Genomic DNA, 21,623 nt, shown 5'->3' on the forward strand with positions numbered 1-21,623 from the left:
TATTTTTTTTTTTTTTAGTTATAGCAACAACCACAAACATCTTATGATCATTTCATTCTACATCTATAATCAGTAATTCACAATATCATCACATAGTTGCATATTCATCATCATTTCTTAGAACATTTGCATCAATTCAGAAAAAGAAATAAAAAGACAACAGAAAAAAATTCATACATACCATACCCCTTAGTATCCCTTTCATTGATCACTAGCATTTCAACCTAAGTTTATTTTAACATTTGTTCCCCCATTATTCATCTTTATTCCATATGTTTTACTCCTCTGCTGACAAGGTAGATAAAAGGAGCATCAGACACGAGGTTTTCACAATCACACAGTCACATTGTGAAAGCTGTATCATTATACAATCATCATCAAGAAACATGGCTACTGGAACACAGCTCTACATTTTCAGGCAGTTCCCTCCAGCCTCTCCATTACATCTTGCATAACAAGGTGATATCTACTTAATGCATAAGAATAACCTCCAGGATAACCTCTCGACTCTGTTTGGAATCTCTCAGCCATTGACACTTTGTCTCTTTTCACTCTTTCTGCTTTTGGTTGAGAAGGTTTTCTTTTTTTTTCTTTAATTTTTTTATTAATTAAAAAAAATTAACAAACAAAACCTTAAGATATCATTCCATTCTACATATACAATCAGTAATTCTTAATATCATCACATAGTTGCATATTCAACATTTCTAGAACATTTGCATCGATTGAGAAGGGTTTCTTAATCCCTTGGTGCTGAGTCCCAGCTCATTCTAGAATGTCTGTCCCACGTTGCCAGGAAGGTCCACACCCCTGGGAGTCATGTCCCACGTAGTCAGGGGGACGGCAGTGAGTTTGCTTGTTGTGTTGGCTGGAAAGAGAGCCCTGGCGGTATTTTTTACAACTAATTTTTGTATCCTGATTTTTTTATTCTATCATATGCATTTTCACCTTTAATGGTTCAGCAACATTCCAGTAAATATTTAATTCTATTGCTGAATGTTGAAGTTGTCTCCTATTTAAATACCTCAGTTACACAAAGCCATTATTATGATGATTATCATTATTATTAAGACTAAAAGTGGAATTATTACGTCAAAGCATACTAACATTTTAAGACTTTCAATACGTACAACAGTGGTATCTAAAAGAGTGATACCAAATCCCATTGGCACCAGCAAAATATGGCCATCTTACTGTATCCCTGCCAGTACCAAACACCATTTCAGAAATAAAGGCTAATTGCTGACTTATTAGGTGAAAAGGGCATTTGTCCCCTCCCTCCCTCCTTCCTTCCTTCTTTTACCTTTCTTTCTCCCTCCCTCCCTTTCTCCCTTCTGTTCTCCTCCTTCATTCTTTCCTTCCTTCCCTCCTTCCTTCCTTCCTTATGTTCCTCCTTTCCTTCTCCCTCCTCTTTATTTGTCACGAGGATAGACATTTCTCATTTGATAGCAAGCCAGTTTTCCACGTCCTTTGTGAACACTTTGCTTATTTCCTTTGCCCCATTCCTGTCCTGGGCCCTGCTTTTTCTGGCTGTGCGAATTCTGCCTGTGGTAAAGACACCTCCTTTCTGTCCTGCTGCTGCAGATCTTCCTGTCTCTTGACCCTGCTAGCCTTTATTAGCTTTGGCCAGGCCACTGTAGAACCATCTCCAACAAGCCACTCCTCCCTGCTTCCCAGCCCTGGCTCTCTCCCCAGTGACCTCAGGCCTGGGGGGAGTGGGGGGGTGGGCGGTGAGCAGGAGCATTTGGCTGGGTGAGGAAAGGGCTGGCCGGCCCCTGAGGCTTCTGGAAGAACTGCTCACACCTTCCAAGGCTCCGAGGTCCAAGAGGGCCCGTCACTCTCACACCGCTTGCTGTCCCCAACCCCCAGCACCCCTGTCTCCCACCCAGTGCAGTGAGCAGGCTGCTTGCGTGTTGGGGGGGGGGGCGGGGGGGCAAGGCGACAGATAACATCAATGCCATCAGTCAGGAGCCTTTGGTCATAGGTGACAAAAACCACAAATAGAAAATGATTGGCTCATGGATGAAACCAGGAGAGGCAGGGAACACCAGCCTGTATTCGTTTCCTGTTGTCTACATAGTAAATTACCAACAATTTAGTGGTTTAAAGCAATACAAATTTATTCTCTCATGGTCTGGGAGGTCACAAGTCCAGGCTGGGTCTGCCGGGCTCTCAGCTCCAGGGTTCACGAGTCTAATCCAAGCACCGGCTGCCAGGCGCTTCTCCTGAGACTACAGGCAGAGTCCGCTCCAGCCTTGCCCAGGCCGTCTGTGGAACTCAGCTCTGTGCGGCTGTGGGATGAGGTCCCTATTTCCCGGCTGGCTGTCAGGCAGGGGCTGCCCCCAGCCCCTAGAAGCCCTTGTCCAGTCTTTGCCCAGGGCCCCTACTCCTCAGGACTGGCAAAGGCAGCCAACCCTTCTCGGGCTTGGGGTGTCTCTGACTTCCCTCTGCTGCTTCCAGGTCTCGTGTGATTCCATCAGGCCCAGCTGGACAACCCAGGACACCCTCCCTCTGAGGGTGGCCGTGGCCTTAATCACACTGGCAAAGGCCTCCTTGCCCACCACCAGAGAGGAAAAGGGCGTCCCTCTCCCACTTCCAGTTGGAAACCCCCCAGGGATGGCCCCTAGCTCTGCTCCATTCCTCGGACCAAACGCACTGGCCAGGTGGCTGTGGTCAGCCCAGCCTGGCTTAGGGCCCATCCCTGGGACAAAGACTAAAGCGGAGAGGTGCCGGGCCCAAAACCAGGAGCTGGGTTTTGTGCCAACGTGGTGATGGTATCTGCTGCGGAGCCCCTCCTCCAGGTGCCCGGCCGCACCCCACATTACAGAGAGTGAGTCGCAGCTCCACCCCTCACCTTTCCCCAAGCCTCAGTTTCCCCCTCTGTGAACTGGCCGGCTATTTCAGGCTTGGGGAGCGGGCAGGAGGATGCATGGGAAGAGAGTCTGGCTGGGCCAGCCGGAGCCTTAGAGGGACTTCTGGGTTCTGAGAGGACCAAGATGCTGCCCCCTGACCCGGTGGGTCTCCCTGCTCTTCAGCTCACCCCCCACCCCCGCCCCAGGACTCGTCTTTGGGGAGCAGCACCACGGGCAGGGGGAAGGGAGCAGGGGCCGCCCACAGTGCACCTAGCCAGGTCTGTACAGAGGACAGGCACCCGCCCCGAGCCACCCTGGACAGGCGCCGGGTGACGAGAGAGCCGGTGCTGCAGGGACGAGGGGGTCTCAGCGTGGGGCCGCGCGGCCCGCCGGGCGGGGGAGGCGCCGGGAGGGAAGACTAAGCTAGTGTTTGAGGCCGAGGGGCTGAAAGGAGGCTGTGTGTGCCCGGCGGCCGCCGCGGGCGGGGACGTGAATCACTGGTGGCTCGGGGGAAGGGTGCAGCCTGGGCCCACCTCCGTGTGAGTGTGCACCAGTGTGAGTGTGAACGTGTGTGTCAGGGGTGCGCACATGTGTGTCTGTGTCTGCAAATGTCCGTCCCACGCAAGCCTCCGCAGGGGCGTCCCCGAGGTGGGCTCACCCTGTGGTCCTCTGAATACGCTGAGCCAAGACCGCCCGCCCCTGCCAGGGTCTCCTCCCGGCAGCTCACGCGGGGAACTCATGCCCTCGTCTATTCCACAAAGGGCACTGGGCCCCCGCACCCATGCTGCTGCCAGGAGGGCAGAAAAGCCCAGCAGGGGGACAGGTGGAGCAGGGACAGGCAGAGGCGCTTGTGCAGGGCGAGCACCCACCCCTGGGGGCAGGGCAGGGGGTACAAGGCAGGGACACTTGGGCTTTGAAAGATGATTAGGGGTTCCCTCCATCCCCAAGGGGGAAAGTACCTTTGAGTGGAAGGAAGGGGGCGGTTCTTGGTGAATGGGAGAAAGGCAAGGTGATTCTCCCTGGAACAGGGGCTGGGGCCAAGGCGGGCAGTGTGGCCTGTGGACAGTGGCCAGAGGCTCCCAGAGGTAGGACCACTCACAAACCCGAGCCGTTTCCCAAGGGCCTGGCAGGTGGGGTTTCAGCGGCAGCAGAAGAGCTGCTTGGGGAAGGCCACCCCCACCTAGGGAAAGCCTCGGGAGCGTGGGGTGGGGGGTGAAGGTGTGTCTCTCTGGAAGATGACGAGTGTGTCTGAGTATCTGTTTCTGTGGTTGGACCTGTGTACGTATGAGTGTGCATTTGTGTGTGTTTCTCTCTGAGTGTGTGCATGTCTGTTTATGCACAGGTGTCCCTCTGTGTGTGTGTCTGGGTCAGTGTTGTATGTGTGTGGGGGCTGTGTGTGTCTGGGGGTGAGTGTGCCTCTGTCTCTCTGTCTGCATGGGAGAGTGTATGAGAGTCTGTGAGAGTGTGTGTGAGCCTGAGAGTGTGCCCACACGCCCACACCTGACAGCAGCCCCTGCAGCCCAGCTGCCCACCCCCCACCCGGCTGCTGCTCCCACGCGGGCAGTGCTCCCTGCCCTGCTTCTGCTCTGCTCTCCCTACCCCGGAGAGCTTCTCTCTCCAGCCGCCCGGCTCCCAGACCCATAAAGCCCTGGGGAGCCCTGGCTGCCCCCGGATCAGCCAGCGGGTGGGTGCCCCACCCAGGAGTGAAGGAGTTGTCCAGAAAGTGTCAAGAAAGTCACCAGCCCCTTTCTTCTTTCTCCTGGGTCTCTGGATGTGTGGGGTGTTTTTGGAGGAAAACTTGAGAGTTCAGGGGCTTGACACAAGAGGGAGGACTGGTCTGCTATGAGTGGCCCTCTGGAATGGGGTACCTTTCCCCCCGTTTTTCTGACAATGGCAGCTTCCTTTGGAGACTCTGCCCTCTCCAGCCTGTCACCGTGGGTCTCAGGGGTACAAGCCTGGCCTGCCTCTTGACACTCCTCACTGGCCGTCCCCGACTCTCTCAGACCCTGCACCGGACCCAGGGCCACCCTTCTCCTCTCCCCTCCAGCTCCTCACCCAACTTCTGCTTCCTCTGCCGTCATCGACTTCAACGGGAAGATCAGATGCCCCCACCCCTCCCCGTCTCTGCCCCCCGACCTCCTTCCCAGCTGCACCCCATTCTGTCTTCCTTCTCCCCAGGCTTGCAGGAAGCAGTCTCTCCCCTGGCCCTTGCCCAGGGCTGCCCGAAACCGCTGGCACCGCAGGGCTCAGGCCCGTGGTTCCCAAGCCTCCGGGAAGGCCCAGGTGCCCGAGCCGGTCTGAGCTTGCTGGGGCTGCCGTGAAAACCCCACACCCTGGGTGGCTGAAACGACACGCGCTGGTTGTCTCCGACGTCCAAGGTCAAGGCAGCGCCAGGCCATGCCTCGTCCAGGGGGCAGCATGCCACAGGCCCTGGGGGCTCCCGGGCCGGCAGAAACTTCTCTGCTGGGTCCCACGCAATCCCCCTCTTTCCGCTTCCTTCTCTGCTTCCTGTCCAGTTCCCTTTGCTTATAAGACCCACCCTCATTCACCTGGGCCGCACCCTAAAACAGCTTCAAAGATCCTATTAACAACCGGGCTCGCACCCTCAGGATGGGGTCCAGACTTGAGTTTTTATGGGGGACCTGACTCAGTCTCCAGCTCCTGCCAAATGAGGTCCTCTGCAGATGGGGCCCTGGAATCAGGAACTGGCAGCTGTGGGTTCGGCAGCGCCCCCTCCTCGGTGGCTGAGGCTTGGCTTTATCGGGATTTGGCCACAGCAGGCAGCTCAGCCTCCCTACAACTTCCTACTCGCCCACTGTGCTGCCTGAGCCCCTTCTGAATTTCCTCCCCCTGGCTCCCTGAGGCGCCCGTGGAGTCTGGACTTCTTTTTAGTCAGTCTTCCCTTGGACAGGGATCTTCCCAGACTCCAGAGCGGACTGCCCATATTTGAAGACACTCTCCTTGTTGCCCCTGCCCCATCTCTCCCCTGGCCCCCCACCCCTCCCCCCACCCCTCTGCCTGTCCCATCTCGGCCTCCTCTTGGTCCCACCTCTTAAATAGAGATCCATTCCTCAGGAAAACGGGTCTCCCCTTCATTTCTCTACTCATCTTCCCAGCCATGGACTCAGCCCCTGCCTGGCCTTCGCTGGGCCACCCCACTGGGGAGCCTGCCAGGGCTGGGACAGCTTGCTTCCTGTGAGAGCGCCTCAGCACGGGTGTACGCCTGGCCGTGGGGGCCCCCTTTGACTCAGCAGCTCTGGGATGCCTCCAGGACCCTCCAGTGCTGTCCCACGGGGTCAGTCTGTGGCTTTTAGTGACCTCCAATGACCAAAGGTGGGCAAGGACTGTAGGTCTTACCCCACGCCTCCTCACCAGAATCTGTGTGACAAGGAAACTAAGTCTCCCATCAAAGGCCAGTCCACTTAACATACCCAGCAGCAAGAAACACAGAGAACAAACATTCCAGTACTTTCCCCAAGCTCAGCAGAGGTCCTGTCTCTGTTCTTTTAGGCACAGCAACCAGCACTCAAAAGGACAAGTTCTCTCCGCAGAGAACTCAAGGACAAGCTCACGGAAGGCCTGGCTGACTCCAAAGTCAGGTCATTATGTGTTAGAGAAAGTTCTAGACTCAGGCACCACTCCCTGGCTTCCTACCCCAGTTCAGGAATGGACAGAGGGGACCGGGCAGCATTTCTCACCAGGAACAACCTTCAGTCACATTCTTACACTAATGAACGATGGTTTCTGGTTCTGGGGATAAGTCACAGACTCTCTGGTGCTAACGGAGATGGCAACATCTGAAGCTCGGGGTTTTCAAACACCAACTAGAATTAATTCACACACTTATAGGCGTCATGCCTTACACTGAAGTGGGTACAACCAGCCCTGAGGCCACTGCCCAGCTCAGAGCCCCAGCCTCTAGGAAGGACGGCTTCTCCCCAAGGAGCTCCTTGCACCCACTTTAGCTTTCAGGTTCTCCCTGGCCCCATCTTGCCTCTCTGTCTGAAGTCCGACCCAGTGCACCCTTGGTCAGGCAGATGTCTCCCACACCTGGAGACAGAACGTCTCCCCAGGGGCAGCAGAAGGCTTGAGCCACCTCCTGCAACGGTCTCTTCCCGCCCTCCCCCTCCCTCCAGGACTCTGACGGCCCCGCCCTGCCCCACCAGGCTCTCCCATCTTTCCCCTGCTCCCCAGCAAAAGGCCCCACAGTGGCCGTGGCCTGGCCAAACCAGTTTAGAAGGGAGGGGAAAGGGGACTGAAGGAATGGGTAGGGGGAAGGGGAATGCAAGGGGGAAAGAGGCCTGAGGATGGGGCAGGGGGCCCCAGATGGGGGGTCCAATGGGAGGGAAAAGGAGGGAAAGGGAAGTGCAGGTGAGGGGGGCAGGGGGGGCACTAGGAAGGGTTAATGGGGAGGGGAGTATGGAGATGGGGGGAGGAATGGGGGAGCCAGAGGGGAGGAGGGAAGGGGGAAATGAGGTACCAAAAAGGGTCTGGCGAGGGTGCACAGGTGGTTCCGAGGCAGAATGCTTGCCTTCCACGCGGGAGACACGGTTCGATTCCCGGACCATGCATCCCCACACTAAAAAAAAAAAAGAGGGAAAAAGAGTTTTGCGAGAGGGAGAAAGGAGGGAGGAGGAGAGTTGGAGAGCTTCTGGGGTTTCTCCCATATCCAGTTTCACTGAGCCCCCTCTTCCAGAACGTCTCCCTGGGGGCAGGAGAGGGTAGACAGGACTGGAGCCCAGCTCCGGCCACTGTCTCTTCCCACCCTGCCCCCGTCCCTCCAGGACTCTGGAGGGCCCAGCCCTGCCCCCACCGGGCTCTCCCATCTTTCCATCCACACCTGAGCTCTGACTCCAGCCAGGGGGGGTGGGGCGGGGCTTCACCCCCACACGGTCCTCAGGAGCAGGGAGGGCTGGAGTGGGGGCGAGGGGCAGGACGGGTCCCTGTGCTCCTTCCCAGCGGGACAGGCCAGACTGTCACCTGACCAGGGCTCGGCCCAGCTCCCAGCCCACGCCCCAGCCCGACCCAGGCAGTCCCGGGGATACGTGTCACTCGTTTTCCCACTCCCAATCGGACCCGGACAGAGATGAGACGAATCCCTGATAACCAACTGTTCTCCACGGACCAGATTCCAGACGCATCTCCCATCAGGGCCTCCCTGAACCCAGCGGGTTCTGGGGCCCTGGGGATGGGGCCGGATATTGCTGATGATAATAACAGCTTGGCCAACCCCAAGCTTCAACGCATCACTTCACCTATCCCCTGAGGGCAGGAAGTGGAGGGCCCCAGGGGACCAGCCATCTGCCCCTCAGGGAGCCAGGAAGTACCAAGCCCTGGGCCAACCCCAGCCTTCCAGAACCCAAACCTGGGCTCAAGTCCCCTCCCCAGGTGTGTGTCCGCCCCTTACAGCCCGTGAGGGGACCCCAGGCCATCTGGGTGAGCTGAGGCCAGGTGGGCTGTCCCGGGCAGGCCCTGGGGGGAAGGGGGCGGATCGCTGAGCTCCCGCTGGGCCATCACAAAAGGCCGCCGGCCCCCAGGAGGAAAATGAGCCCTGTGAGAGGGAAGGCCTTTCACATTCCCTGAGTAGAATTTACAGCCTCCTGGAAGATTTTATTGCACCTCAGGTTCTTCTTCTTTCTCCTTGAGGAAAAGGCTGAGGCGGAATGGGGACGGGGTGGGGGTGTGTGTGGGAGGAGTGTCCCTCATTCCTCGCAAGAGCAGACTGGGGTCTCCTGGGGTCTCCCGACCCCTGGGGCCCCCTGGCCTCGGCAGAGGGGAGCTCTATACCCACTGTCTCTGAGAGGAGGGACTCAGGTCGGCCTCTGCAGCCAGGCAGACCACCTGGATTTGACGGTGAGACCTCACCCTGCAGCTTTCCCCTCTCTACACTGCATTTCCTCATTGGTGAAATACAAATAAGAATACCACAGGCCTCTAAGGTTAAGTCATTAGCATACCAGCCTAGAACACCGCTTGGCAAATTGTGACCATGTGAAACATCTTCGCTGTTTCTTTCCTGGAGGAGCTTCCGTGTCTGTTCCATGGGCACGTTATTGAGGTTCTCCTGTCTGCTCACACTGGGCCTCTGCAGGGAACAAGACCAGGGCAGACACCCGAGCATCAGCAGGGGCAGCAGAAGACACCCAGATGGGGATGACCCCTGCCCTCCCCCTGCCCAGACTGTGCCTGGGCCAAGAGTGCCCCCTGGAACCCTCGATCACCAGTGTGTGGCTCACTCCCTAGGAGAAGCTGGGCCTAACAGGAGAAACAGATTAACAGACCTGGCCGAAGGGTTTTACGGGAAATTTTGTCAATGAATGAAAGGAGAGGCTGGGCCCAGGCACAGGGAGAGCTCAGGGCTCTGGCCAGCCTGGGAGAAGGGCCCAGCAAACAGCCACACCTTGGTGGGAGGCAGCCCCGGGGGGGGGGGGGGGGGGGGGAAATGGGGCCACAGAGAAGGCTTCCTGAACCGGGAGCTGGCCCAACCCCCCCCTCTCTCGGACCCCTTCTCCCAGGGGTGGGCTGTAGGGGCCATGGGGTGGGGGGTCCTCTGCCTTCCCAGGCCTGGTCCCAACCAGCTGGATGGAGGGATGTGGGAGTGAGGGAGGGGTTTCTGCCAGGGAAGGGGAGAAGGGGGGAGGACCGAAGGAAGAGGGTGCAGGGAGAAAAGTAACCTCCTCTCTGTCATTGCCTCCCCCCTGCACCCCCAAGTTATAGTGAGGCCAGAGGGAAAAAGCGGGGCCCCAGGGGCGCCGCGGCCGGGGCCTGGCGGTGGGGGGCGGCGCGGTAGCCGGGCCTCGCGCGCTTCCTGGAGGGCCGGGGACTCCGGGGCCGGCGCGGATGGCGCGGGGTGGGGGGGGTGCCGGCGACCCTCGTGGGTCCCAAGATGCGCCGCAGCCACTCGCAGTCGGCCCGGGGGAAGCCTGCGCGGCCGCGCGCGCCCCCGGGGCCTCGGGTTCCGCCTCCGAGAAGTGGGTCCTCGCCGCCTCCCCGCAGTGGGGGCCGGGGAGGGGCTCGGGGGGCGGCGGCGGGGGCCGGGGCGCCGAAGGGGTTAACGCACCTGGGCCGCCGCCGCCCCTCCCGGCCCCTCCCCCCGCCGCCGGGAAGAGGAAAGTCACCAGCGGGGCGCGGCCCGGCCTCCACCCCCGCCCGGCCGTCCCCGCGCGCGGCGCCCAGAGCAGCGACCCGTGCGCCCCGCTCCGCCGCCGCGCCGGCCCGGGCCGCCATGTCTCTGTGGTGAGTGAGGGGCGGCCGGGGGCGCGGGGTCCCCCGCTTTTCCTCCCGGCCGCGGGCGGGAGGACGGGCTGGCCACGGCTCTCGGGGACAGGACCCACGCGCCGGGGGTCCCGGGCCTCAGTTTCCCGGGGGCGGATGGGGGCCGGGGGCCTCGGAGGATGCCTGGCCGTGCGCTCTGTCCGGGCGCGCCGGGCCCGGAGCCCCTTCCCGGGGACCCCGGACGGGGGGAGCGCGCCCTGCCCCTGCACCCCGGGGCCCTGGGAGTTGGGGCTCAGGGTCTCCCCGGCCACTGGCAGGCCCAGAGACCCCCGAGGGCCTCCTGCATCCTGGAGGACCCCCGCCCTCCCCCCACCCCGCCCCTGGGGGCTCCAGTTCCCGGGCCGGAGCTCCGGCCCTCTGCCTCGCCCCCTGCCCTGCCCTCCCCTGGGGGCTTTTCTTCCCCGTCTTACTGAGGGAGCGGGGCGGCCGCAGGTGGAACCGGCCAGGGCCGTGGGGCCACCCTCGCTGGAACCCCCGGGGCCGGCGGGCCCAAGGACTCTGCTCCCCTCCCTTCTTGCGAGGGACTCACCTGAGGTGACAGATTTTCCTCGCACACACTCCCCACCCCCGTGCATGTAAATGTTGGGGAAATCGTGCAGCTCTCTAGGGCTGGGACTTTGCTCCCCTGAAGTCACCAGTGAGGAAGCGGGGAGAAGGCTGTCCTCCAACGCTGCCCGGCCTCTTCTCGGGTTCTCTTTCCACCTGCACCCTGGCTTCGGTCCCTGTCAGCAGCATCTCTCTGCCACCCGGCCCTCGCAGGCCACACTTTTCTGATCTGTTCTTTCTGGGAATCCTCAGCCCCCACCCATCTCTGCAGGGGAGACTCAGGCAGGCCGCCTGGCTGCCCCCAGAGCAGGGGCTGGTGTGTGAGGGGTTCAGGCTGCAGGCTAGGGCAGGAGGGGCCTTGGAGAGGGTTCTCAGATGCTCCCCTCCCAGGGCAGTAGAGCTGGGGTACCTCATCTCTTGGGGTGGGAGGTTGAGAGAGGGGACAGCGGTCATGCTAGGGGCTGCCCACTCCATTCCCAGGCCCCCATCTTCCACCAGGGCTGTTCTTTTTGTTGGGTCAGATGGGCCAGGGTGGAGAAGTAGGGGGCCCAGTCTTCTTCAGGTCCAGGCTAAGGCCAGCACCCCAGAATCCCTCGTAACATTATTGAGCTCCCCAGGGCCCTGGTTCAAGTCACCTGGTGACACATCACTGGGGTTTGCACTGGAAAATGAAAGCAAGCGGGGTGCCTTGTGTGTGTGTGTGTGTGTGTGTGTGTGTGTGGGTGTGTGTCTTGGGGGTAGGGGACAGGGCAGAGGTCCCCAGAGTGTCGTCCGGTAGAATCACAATATCCCCTGACTGTACAGCACCGCATGCACATTGTATGTAGCAGCCCACTCCTGGGCCATTACTCCCAACTTGGGAAGAAAACATCAGGGCTTAGGGAAGTTCTATGAGACAAGTTGTTTAGCTTGTAAGAGGCAGGGCCCCGATTTGAACTCAGGCATCTGGACTCCCCAGCTGTGTGTAAGCTCTGTGCGGCGAGGCTCTCCATGAGAGGTCAAGGTGGGAGAGGGAGCAGGACCCTCTGAGAGCTCGGGGCCCCCCCCGAGTCTTGGGTCTATGCCCCCAGGGTCCACAGGCCCATCTGGGGCCACCCAGCCTCCATGCAGGGGCTAGCTGGGGAGTCCCGGGGGGGCTCAGTCCTCACCTCTCTTCTCTGCACCACCACCCCCTCCCCAGGAAGAGACCGCTCTACAGGAGTGTGTGCCTGGCGTTGGCCCTGCTGGTGGCCGTGACGGTGTTCCAGCGCAGCCTGACCCCCAGCCAGTTTCTGCAGAACCCCCCGCCACCCCACCAGGGGCCACAGGAGGACCAGAAACCAAATGGACACCTAGTGAACCCTAACAGCTTCTGGAAGAACCCAAGGGAGGTGGCCGCCCCCACCCCCATGGCCTTGCGGAGTCCCCAGGTCTGGGACGTGACCACCAACAACTGCTCGGCCAACCTGAACTTGACGCAGGAGCCCTGGTTCCAGACCCTGGAGCCACACTTCCAGCAGTTCCTGCGCTATCGCCACTGCCGCTACTTCCCCATCCTGCTGAACCACCCCGAGAAGTGCAGGGGCGACGTCTACCTGCTGATGGTCGTCAAGTCGGTCATCACGCAGCATGACCGCCGCGAGGTCATCCGCCAGACCTGGGGCCGCCAGCAGGAGGCGGGCGGGGGCCGCGGGGCGGTGCGCACCCTCTTCCTGCTGGGCACAGCCTCCAAGCGGGAGGAGCGTCTCCACTACCAGCAGCTGCTGGCCTACGAGGACCGCCTGTACGGTGACATCCTGCAGTGGGACTTTCTCGACAGCTTCTTCAACCTGACCCTCAAGGAGGTCCACTTCCTCAAGTGGCTCGACACCTACTGCCCCGATGTGCCCTTCGTCTTCAAGGGCGACGACGACGTCTTCGTCAACCCCACCAACCTGCTCGAGTTTCTGGCCGACCGGCGGCCCCAGGAGGACCTGTTCGTGGGCGACGTCCTACAGCGCGCCCGACCCATCCGCAGGAAGGACAACAAGTACTACATCCCCGCGGCCCTGTACAGCAAGGCCAGCTACCCGCCCTACGCGGGCGGCGGCGGCTTCCTCATGGCCGGCGGCCTGGCCCGGCGCCTGCGCCGCGCCTGCGACACCCTGCAGCTCTACCCCATTGACGACGTCTTCCTGGGCATGTGCCTGGAGGTGCTGGGCGTGCAGCCCGTGGCCCACGAGGGCTTCAAGACATTCGGCATCTCGCGGAACCACAACAGCCGCATGAACAAGGAGCCCTGCTTCTTCCGCTCCATACTCGTGGTGCACAAGCTGCTGCCCGCCGAGCTGCTGGCCATGTGGGGGCTGGTGCACAGCAACCTCACCTGCTCCCTCAAGCTGCAGATGCTCTGACCCCCCCTTGCCGGGCCGCCAGGACAGGCTGGGGTTGCAGGGCTCGGGCGCTTAGCCTGGGGTCCCCTGCAGGAGCTGAGAGCTGTTGGGGTTCAGGCTGGCCCTGTGTGCCCCCGTGGGTGGTGGGATGCAGGTGGGCGGAGTGGGGCGCCCTGTACAGACACTTCCCGGGAAAATGAGTGCAGGAGCTGGGAACAGCTGGACCTGCCCAGACTGGAGAAGGACGTCTCAGGAGGGAGGCCACTGGCTCCCACCAGCCCTCCTAACTCGGGCCCATTCCCTGACCCCTCTCACCTGACAGGGACACCAGGTGGCCTCTGAAGGACCCCTGTGCTCAGGGTCTGCGGCTGCCCTCTTTTTTCCCACACAGAAGATTCTCCTCTTGCACAATGCCTCAGTCTCCCTGTGGGGCCCATGTCTGGGACTGTGGCCCTTTCAGGGGGAGCTCAACCCTGTGCAGGCCCACAGGCCAGACCCGCTGGATCTCCTGGGAGACAGAGCCTCAGAAGCTCCTCCGCGCCGTCCCCCAGACGCGCCTGGAGCCCGGCTGTTTAATCTCCCCTCCCGGGCCGCTGCCCTCCTGGGTGCGTCCCCCACCCAAAATGCACAGCTGGCCTCTGACTACCTCAACACCCTCTGGAGGGGCCGCAACCCCCGCCCTACCCCACCCCGATGCTGGACAAAGGAGCTGTGCTCCTGACACTGTCACGGTGCTGCCAGCCCCCTGCCCCAGGTCCTCCTGCAGCCCCACGACGCCCAGCTCCCTGGTCGGACACCAGCTGGTTTGGCCCTGGCAGTGGACCTTCCTCTGTTACTGTGAAGTGTTATTTATGAAGAATGTGGAGGAAGAAGGGTGCAGGAGGTGGTGGCCATCTCCCTGGCCTTCCTCCCTTCCTGAGCCCCCACCCGTGCCCTCATGCCCCTTCCCTCACCCCCAGAGCTCTTTCTGCACCCCTGCGTTTCCAGGGCCTAATGAGACCATCACTTGCCTCTGGGAAGGGATGGGGTGACCCTTGCAGTCTGCTCTGCCAGGTTCGGGGGTCCCTGGTGTAAGTGCAGGAGGAGGTCACCCCCTACCTCAGGGTGGAGTCACCTGGGTAAAGATTGAGTCTCTATGGTCTCAATAAAAGGGGACTGTGGTTTTCTTCTGGTGTAAAAGCTCATTTGCCAGCGCCATCAGAGGGGCCGCCTGGGGCCACGGCTGTCAGATTTCTGAAGACACAGCTGTCCCTTGACATTCTTACCTGGCAGGTACATAGAACCCTCTGGGGCAACCCCTGCCAGGACTTTAAAGAGACACAAGCCACCAGGGTGAAATAAAGGCTGCAAGGTCCAGAGTCGAGAAACGTGCCCTGGGGAGGGGGTGGCAGGAGAGACCTGTGCATGTAGAGTATGCCACTGTGTCCCATGTCCCCACGGCCAGCTGATGCTCTGCCCAGGCAGGACCGGTGCTGTCCCTTGGAGGCCCTCCCCACAGCTGTGGAGGGCAAGGCCAGAGCTGACACTGAAGCCATGAAGGTTATGGCGGTGGGGAGACGTAGGGATTGCGGGGCTCCCCGGGGAGCTGTCCCTTCCGCTTAGCCTGGAAAGGGAGAGCCATGGGGATGACGGGAAGGTGGGTGACGATGCATTAGCCAGTGGCCTGGTGGGGTACAGGGACTGCACCCCACTAGGGACCTGGAGCTGCCTGAGTCCAGGTTAGGGTGTGCCCAAAGGGTAAGCTGCCCCAAGAAAGCCACCCACTTGTTAATGTCTACACAGGGCTTCTCCAAGCCAGTGAGAGGAGGGGTTGGGTCCTAATAGCAACAGCTTGGGATACGCACAAAACAGCTTCGAGTGGTGTGGGAGACCAAATGGACATCCCGCATGGCCCCAGTGCCTGGATCCACCTCTCAGAAGGATCGGGACTGGCTCCCGGATCCCCTCCTCCCCACACCTTCCCTCTTCCTTAGCCACAGGATTTGCAGAGCCCAGTGCAAAATGGTTTCAAAAGCTAACAGTTCCGAATTGGTGATAGCAGGACCTCTCCAGGGCGGGCCCAGGGTGCTACCCAGTTCACCCGCCCATGCAGGGGCCGCATTTACCCTTCATTCCTCACCCACCGCGGCCAGGCCCTGCCAGAAGCCGGAGAAGGACGCCCAGGAGCCGGGAAGGTGGGCCGGCCTAGTGGCCGGGGTTGGGGAGGGGCCTGAGGCCATGGTGTGTGTCCCCGCTGGGACAGAAGGATGAAGGGGACAGGGGGTGTGTGTGCTGAAGCTGAAAGACACTCCTGGGGCTGGAGCTGGGGTGTGAGAAGGGAGGGCGGCTCTGCAGCCTTCAAGGGGGCAGGAGGCCGTTCGGGCTAGATTCTGAGAACAGATGGCCCAGGCCCAGGGAGCAGGGCAGCGAAGTTAGAGGCCCCTGCACCTCCTCCTCTGGGCTCGCTCTGTGGGGTGTCTCCAGCGGACTAGGAGCTGGTCCCCACCATAGATATAGTGACTCAGAGGCTTTTGCCCTCCTCAGCCTCTGCCCTGGGGCCTTGCCCCACAGCCCATTTCACTCCTCAGGGCCAGGTTGGGCTGGCAGGGAGGGCTAGGTGAGGGCAGGTATCCACAGAAGCAGAAGCGAGGAAGACAGGAGGATCCCACCCAAGGGAGTTAGTGTTACAGGCCCCAGAGCACAGTCTGGGGAGAAGTCAACCCTGGGCCCGACCTACATTTTGAAGGACAAGTGGGCGTTTGCCCAGGGTGGAAGTGGAAGGGCGGGACAGTCCAGGACGCTGTGCAAAAAATGCAGGGCGTCGGGAGGCACAGACAGCTGGCTGCTTGCTGTGGACAGTGTTGGGAATGGGAAGGCTTCAGGATGCTGCCCTGGTTGGAAAGATGCCTCCAGAACAGGCCGCAGGCAGGGCCTGAGCTGATGCTTCTTCAGGCATGGAGGAGCCAACCCAGCTTTTGTAGCAAGAACAAGATCAGATGGGAATTTGGAAACACGCCCTTACCCTGTCCCCTATTTGGGGTTCAGTGAGGCAGCCAGTCCCAAGTCCTGTGGGCTAGGCAGGACACGCAGGTCAGGCTGGGTCTGGGGCCCCAAGGACAACCCCCCTCCAGAGTCCTCCAGCTTCTTAGCAGAAGAGGGACTCCTGGAAAGAAGAGGCTGGTGCCCAGGAGGAGAAATGCCATTTTACAGAGCACATATGAAAACGCCTGGTGCTGTGCTACTAAAGCAGGATGAAATAGAACAACTGCAGATCCCTGGCTTCCTATCCAGCTCTGAAAGGGTTGACAGACAACCACAGGACCCTAGTTTCCTATGCAGCTCTGAAACAGTTCATAGACAACTGCAAGTCCCTACTTTCTTATACAGCTCTAAAGGAGTTAATGTAAAGCTGCAAACTTCAGCTGCAAACTTCCCATGGGACAAAATTTTTTTTCCTCAAGTCCTGAAACCTACCCAAACCACTGAAACTTCCCCAAACCATAAAAGCTTGTAAAATCATGGGCCCAAAGCTAACTCTTAGTTAAAAACTGAAAGCCGGGGGTTGTAAAGATTGTTAAACATCTGCCCAAAGACAAATTTTGGATACATGAAGGGCTGGCCACAAGCATCAATAGTTATCGCTTCCTGAAACAATGCTAGCCCTGTAAGCACCTGGTGAATATGAACCACGTAAGCCCCTGGTGTTCACAGTTTACTATCGAAACCTGCCACTAGTAAAACCTTCTTCTAAAACAAGCTAACCCACTCGTCTTGGTGCGTGTTTCTCCCTTAAACATGTCCGTGTTAACTTCTTTACCATGTACTTTCTCCCTTTTTTAAAAATAAACTTCACTAACTCCCACTGGCGCTGTTGTCCCTAAATTCTTTTAGCGATGAGACTCCTGAACCTGCAACGGGGCTGAGCTGGCACTATTGCTGGCGGGGCATCCCCTTATACTGCTAAGCACTTAACGTGTTGTCATTACACCTGCTTCCTTAACTCAGGGTACAAATACGTCTACATTTTAATTACTCTCGTTGGTTGCTCCAGTTCATTTTTTATTGGCAAAAAAATTTAAAATTAAAAAATCCAACATCACTTCTTGGAGCCCACTCATTCCCCAAATGTTCAATAACTTGAAGGGCTTATTGAATGGGGAGGGACTGTCCCCTGGCCAGCCTGAACAGCTGGCGGCGCCGTTGCTTCCCCGTCCACACGGCGGCGCTGTTGAGCACCAGCCCGCACAGCCCTGTGGACCCCCAAGCCGCCTCCTTTGCCCGTCCAGGTTCCCACGCTTCAGGCGCAAGGTTATCCTTCTCTTAGTCACCCACGCAAGCCCGGGGACCCAACCCCAAAGAATGGCAGTTGCTAGGTGTGCCGGTCCCAGGCTCCCCCCATAGCTGCACGGTCTACTGGAGAAACCCCACAAACTCCTTTGGGCTCTTTTCTCCTTTAAATAACTTTCCAGGCCTCAAGCCCTTCCATTCCCAAAGGCTCTGGGCTTCCTATGCATATATTGGCTCACCTTCTTCCCGGCCACGGGCTCTGCATTCCAAGGGGCCTTGAAGAGGAGTGGCCTTTGTCTGGCCACAAAGGGGCCAGTTCTGTGCTCTCTCTAGAGCACTGGGTGCCTTCTCAGCCACATTTACATAACTAAAGGAGACCACTCAAAGGATTCTACCCTTGACAAAGAACTCCTGTTCCGAGGCTCCTTAGGCCACTGAAGCTGAGAAGGAGCAAGGAGGGAAGCTTCTGCAGCTGCGTTATCCACCGCTTTCAAACGGAGGCTCCCAAGAGAAAGATCACACAGATATTGTGTGACAGGGCATGATTCGAACTCGGGGCTGTGTCCAGGCAGAGACATGCTCCTGTCTCCTGCCTCCTGCTCTCTCCCCAGAGTTTCAGCACCTCCTCCTTTTGTCCTCAGCAGTAATTTATGCCTGTTTGTTGGTTTCACCGGAAAGCCCAGAGTAGAAAAATATGTCCTGTGGGTGACTGGAAATTTGGTGTTTGGTGGAGTCCAGCGGTATGAGCACAGTAAGAAATGTATTTTTCTCCTTGATAGCTACTTAAAATGTTGTATAGAAACAGCATTTGCCTTCCATTGAAAAATTGTGCGTTGTCTATAGAACACCAGGGGCTGCCCACTTCCTTTTTAAACTGCAAGAAACGATGGCTGTGCAAACTCTGTTTTGTCCCCTAGAGCTTCCCTCAACTTCTCTCTTCCATGGAAAAACCAGTTTGCAATTCAATTCCTTTGCTCCATATAAATTTGTACCTTGGAACTTCTCCCTTGAACCAGTTTTGCGTCTCCCCTACCTCGAATACTCAGTGGGTAAAATCAATTCTTTAATGTGTTCATTTTTATATCTGCATGAGTCATGAATTGACCATTTCCTGACAATTATGTTCTAACAATTGGACTCGGATACCTTGTAGAGTAGAATGCAATTTTTGAATTCATTTTTTTCCTAATACAAAACCTAAATCTTCCAGTAAATTGACACTCACTCTGGGCCTTTCACACTGAGCCTAATCTCACAGCCACTCCTGCCCGGAGGGGATCAGTCCGCAGGCGCCTCTGCACCCCCAGGGAGATTTTAAAAATCCTTTCGCCCAGGCCCTAGCCCCGGTGGATTAAAGCGGAATCTCGGGGTGGGGTAGGGTGGGTGGAGTGGGGGTGGGGGTGTTGGGGCTCCCGGAGACTCGGCCAGCAGCGGGGCCGGGACGCCCCTCCCCAGCCGGGTCCTCCCTGCACCCGACAGCTGTCATCTCGCGCACGGAAGAGCCGCTGAGGGTGGGGTGAGGTGGGAGCGTGCGCCCCAGAGCGGCCAGCCCACCCGGCCGAGGCAATCTCCGGGCTGGCCTCGGGCCCTAATCGGGGGGCTTGCGTTGCTCAGTCGAGGGGTGGGGGCGAGCCCGATGTGCTTAGGGCGCCGTGCAATCCGCTGGATCCCTGTGGGCGAGGTGGGCGAGGAGGCCGGGAGTCTGCGCCCCCAGGCGAGGGCTTCTCGGCGCGGAACCCACGCGCGGACCCGCCTCGGGTGCGGAGGGAGACGTGGGGGGCGCGGAACGGTCCGCCGAGCCCCTGGGGTGGTGCCTGTGCGCGGGCGGGGCCGTGGGCGGGGCAGGAGCGAGGGCGCGGGGCCGCGCGGGCCGCCTGGAGGGGCCCCGGTTCCTGCGCGATCACAGGAAAGGGCGAGGAGCGCCCCCAACTGACCACGGCGGGATGTCGTGACAATGGGCCGGGCGAGGACTTGAGCTGCTTTTGTGAAACCTGTAAAGCTTGCGTGACCTGTACCTCAAGTCGAATATTTTAGGAAAAGGCTTGGGTGCCCCCAAAGTACTGGAAGGCCCCCCACCAAACTGGTTAACGGGAGTGCGTAGTGGGATTTGAGGGTTTTACTCTTTTCTTCTGGCTTATCTTTCTATCCTGAGCATGTGTCACTGAGATGAGGCTTAGAATTAGGAGTCAGAAGAGCCCCAACTTCTGAGCAGACAGGGTGGCCTTGGTGGGGAGTGGCTTTGAGGCCTGACAGCCCCTTTAGGGGACTCTCAGGGGAAGAAGGAATGCCGCTGTTTTACCTGCCAAAGACATTTGAGTGCAGCCCCTCCCATTAACAAACCAGCCTGCCTCCTTAGGTCAGAAAGGAATTTAGATAAATCAGGAAATAGTTGGCTGCCCTAATTGTTCAATATCCGGAGCTCTCATAGGTTAATAAAACAAAAATCTTTTTTTTCCCATAAAAACTAATACATATGGCCAACATTGGTTAGGATGCATTTGGTGGTAAGTGACAGAATATTCCACTGAGATTGGTGGACACTGTAAAGGGGATTTGCTGACTCACACTTCTGAAAGTCCGAGGGTCAGTCTGACCCAATTTCTCACCCAGAACTGACATGCACAGTCAGCGGTCACCTTGCTTGCTGGAGTCACCTGGCTGGCTTTCACCCCTTGGCTCTCCCCGGGTTCTGACTTGCTTAACGTCTCATGGTGAAGTTTGCTGGGCTCCAAACACCTCCAAACATCCGGGTCTCTGTTCTCCGCATGTCAGCTCTGCTGTGAGGTTTCTGTCGGCTCTGAGGCTTCTGTTGTTTTTGTAGGCTTTGTCGTTTCTGTCATTTCCCCAAAACGACGAAGTCCTCTTTTAAAGGATTCCAGTGAACTAATCAAGACCCACCTGGAATGGGTGGAGTCACATCTCCATCTAATCGAAATTTAATACCCGCAAGTGGGTGTATCACATCTCCATGGAGATAATTTAATCAAAAGATTCCAACCTACGTTATTGGGGAACATGCCTGCAAACTGGCACACGAGCTTTTAAAAGCAGAGTGTGTTCTCCTGCTGGTGGCAGGAGGAGTCAGAGAATTTAAGCAGGAAAAGGACTTGATGCACCGTTGCTGGCTTGAGGGTAAAAGCTTGCAAAGAGGGGGGATGCTACCACTATTTTTGCAAAGAACTGAGCTTTGCCTCCTACAGGAATGAGTTTGGAAGAGGAGCCCGAGCTCCAGATGACAAGACGCCCGGCTGACACCTTGATTTCAGCCGGAGCAGAGAACCCAGCCACTCCGTCCTGAATTTCTGATCTCCAGAGCTGTGACCTAAAAAAGGAAACTGTTTTTAAAATAAATAAAGAGGTTGGGAATCTAAGGAGATTTTGCCATAACCCAAATGTGATGAGAATCTTTAACATACTGTCACGCACCCCGTATGGAGTTAATTAACAAACATTAAAGACAACAGAGACCCAAACACTATCAAGAAGGAGCAGAAATCCGAGACCTATGTTGACCTCTGTGCCACCACACAGCTTGCACTTTCTTTTTCCTCATGAAACCTCCACCACAGATGTGTACTGGAGAGAAAGAAAATGTCAAACATCCCCCAAAGCAACAACTGAATAGGCCAGAAGCTGCTCGTAACACAATGAACCAGAAACTAGTCACAGAAATAAAGCAAAGGACGGGAACAATGGCGAATGCCAAGCCTCTTCCTCAAATAACTAAGGAATCAAAGAGAAAACAAAAAATATAATGGCTGCCTATTTTGAAATCAGGAATACCACGTAATCATACCTGGAGGATAATGCCAGTTTATGGGATTATGACTTCAAGACGTGGTACAGGTTAATCCTTGGAAGCTGCGGTTGCTGTCATTAGGAAATTGAACAACTTTAAATGCATTTGTCATGATAAGAACAAAATATACAAGAAAGTGAATTATGATGTCAACTCAAAATTTCAGAAACAGAATTTTAAAGCAGACTAAAACAAAACAGGAAGAGGGAAATTAGAACATAATAAGATGAATAATGAAAAAAGAAAAAGATAAAACACAATAAAACAAAAAAGATGAAAGAATTTAATAAATGTGATGAACAATAGTATTGATCAATTTTTTAAAAAAAGCACTGAGGTGACTAAACCTATGTCAAATCTAAAAAGGAAAAGCAAAGAAATGACAAGTTAGCAAATTGATGTAATTAATCTAGGTGAAACTTTTAAATTTTAAGAATTATGCACATGAATATGTGAACAAATTTTTATGTTATTGAAAGGTGTGTGTGTATTAGTCAGGGCTCTCTAGAGAAACAGAACCAACAGGGGAGATCT

The 21,623-nt window shown here is 57.3% G+C and overlaps 1 protein-coding gene and 1 long non-coding RNA gene across 2 annotated transcripts; one reads left to right on the forward strand and one right to left on the reverse strand.

Annotated features, from left to right (window-relative positions):
• Window positions 1-7,223: 7,223 nt before the first annotated feature.
• Window positions 7,224-10,843, reverse strand: LOC143676619 (uncharacterized). Its single transcript, XR_013172225.1, has 3 exons — window positions 10,657-10,843; window positions 8,810-8,937; window positions 7,224-7,431 (listed from the first exon to the last, which is right to left on the reverse strand). It is a non-coding gene; the product is annotated as an uncharacterized LOC143676619 (long non-coding RNA).
• B3GNT7 (UDP-GlcNAc:betaGal beta-1,3-N-acetylglucosaminyltransferase 7) lies at window positions 10,035-15,175 on the forward strand. The gene is made up of 2 exons (XM_077152057.1): window positions 10,035-10,088; window positions 11,854-15,175. The coding sequence occupies exons 1-2, from the start codon at window positions 10,078-10,080 to the stop codon at window positions 13,043-13,045; spliced, it is 1,203 nt and encodes a 400-aa protein (XP_077008172.1). The 5' UTR covers window positions 10,035-10,077; the 3' UTR covers window positions 13,046-15,175.
• The last annotated feature ends 6,448 nt before the right edge of the window (window positions 15,176-21,623 follow it).

The sequence above is a fragment of the Tamandua tetradactyla genome, chromosome 3 (genome assembly GCF_023851605.1).
Source record: "Tamandua tetradactyla isolate mTamTet1 chromosome 3, mTamTet1.pri, whole genome shotgun sequence".
In the NCBI taxonomy this organism is placed as follows: Eukaryota; Metazoa; Chordata; class Mammalia; order Pilosa; family Myrmecophagidae; genus Tamandua; species Tamandua tetradactyla.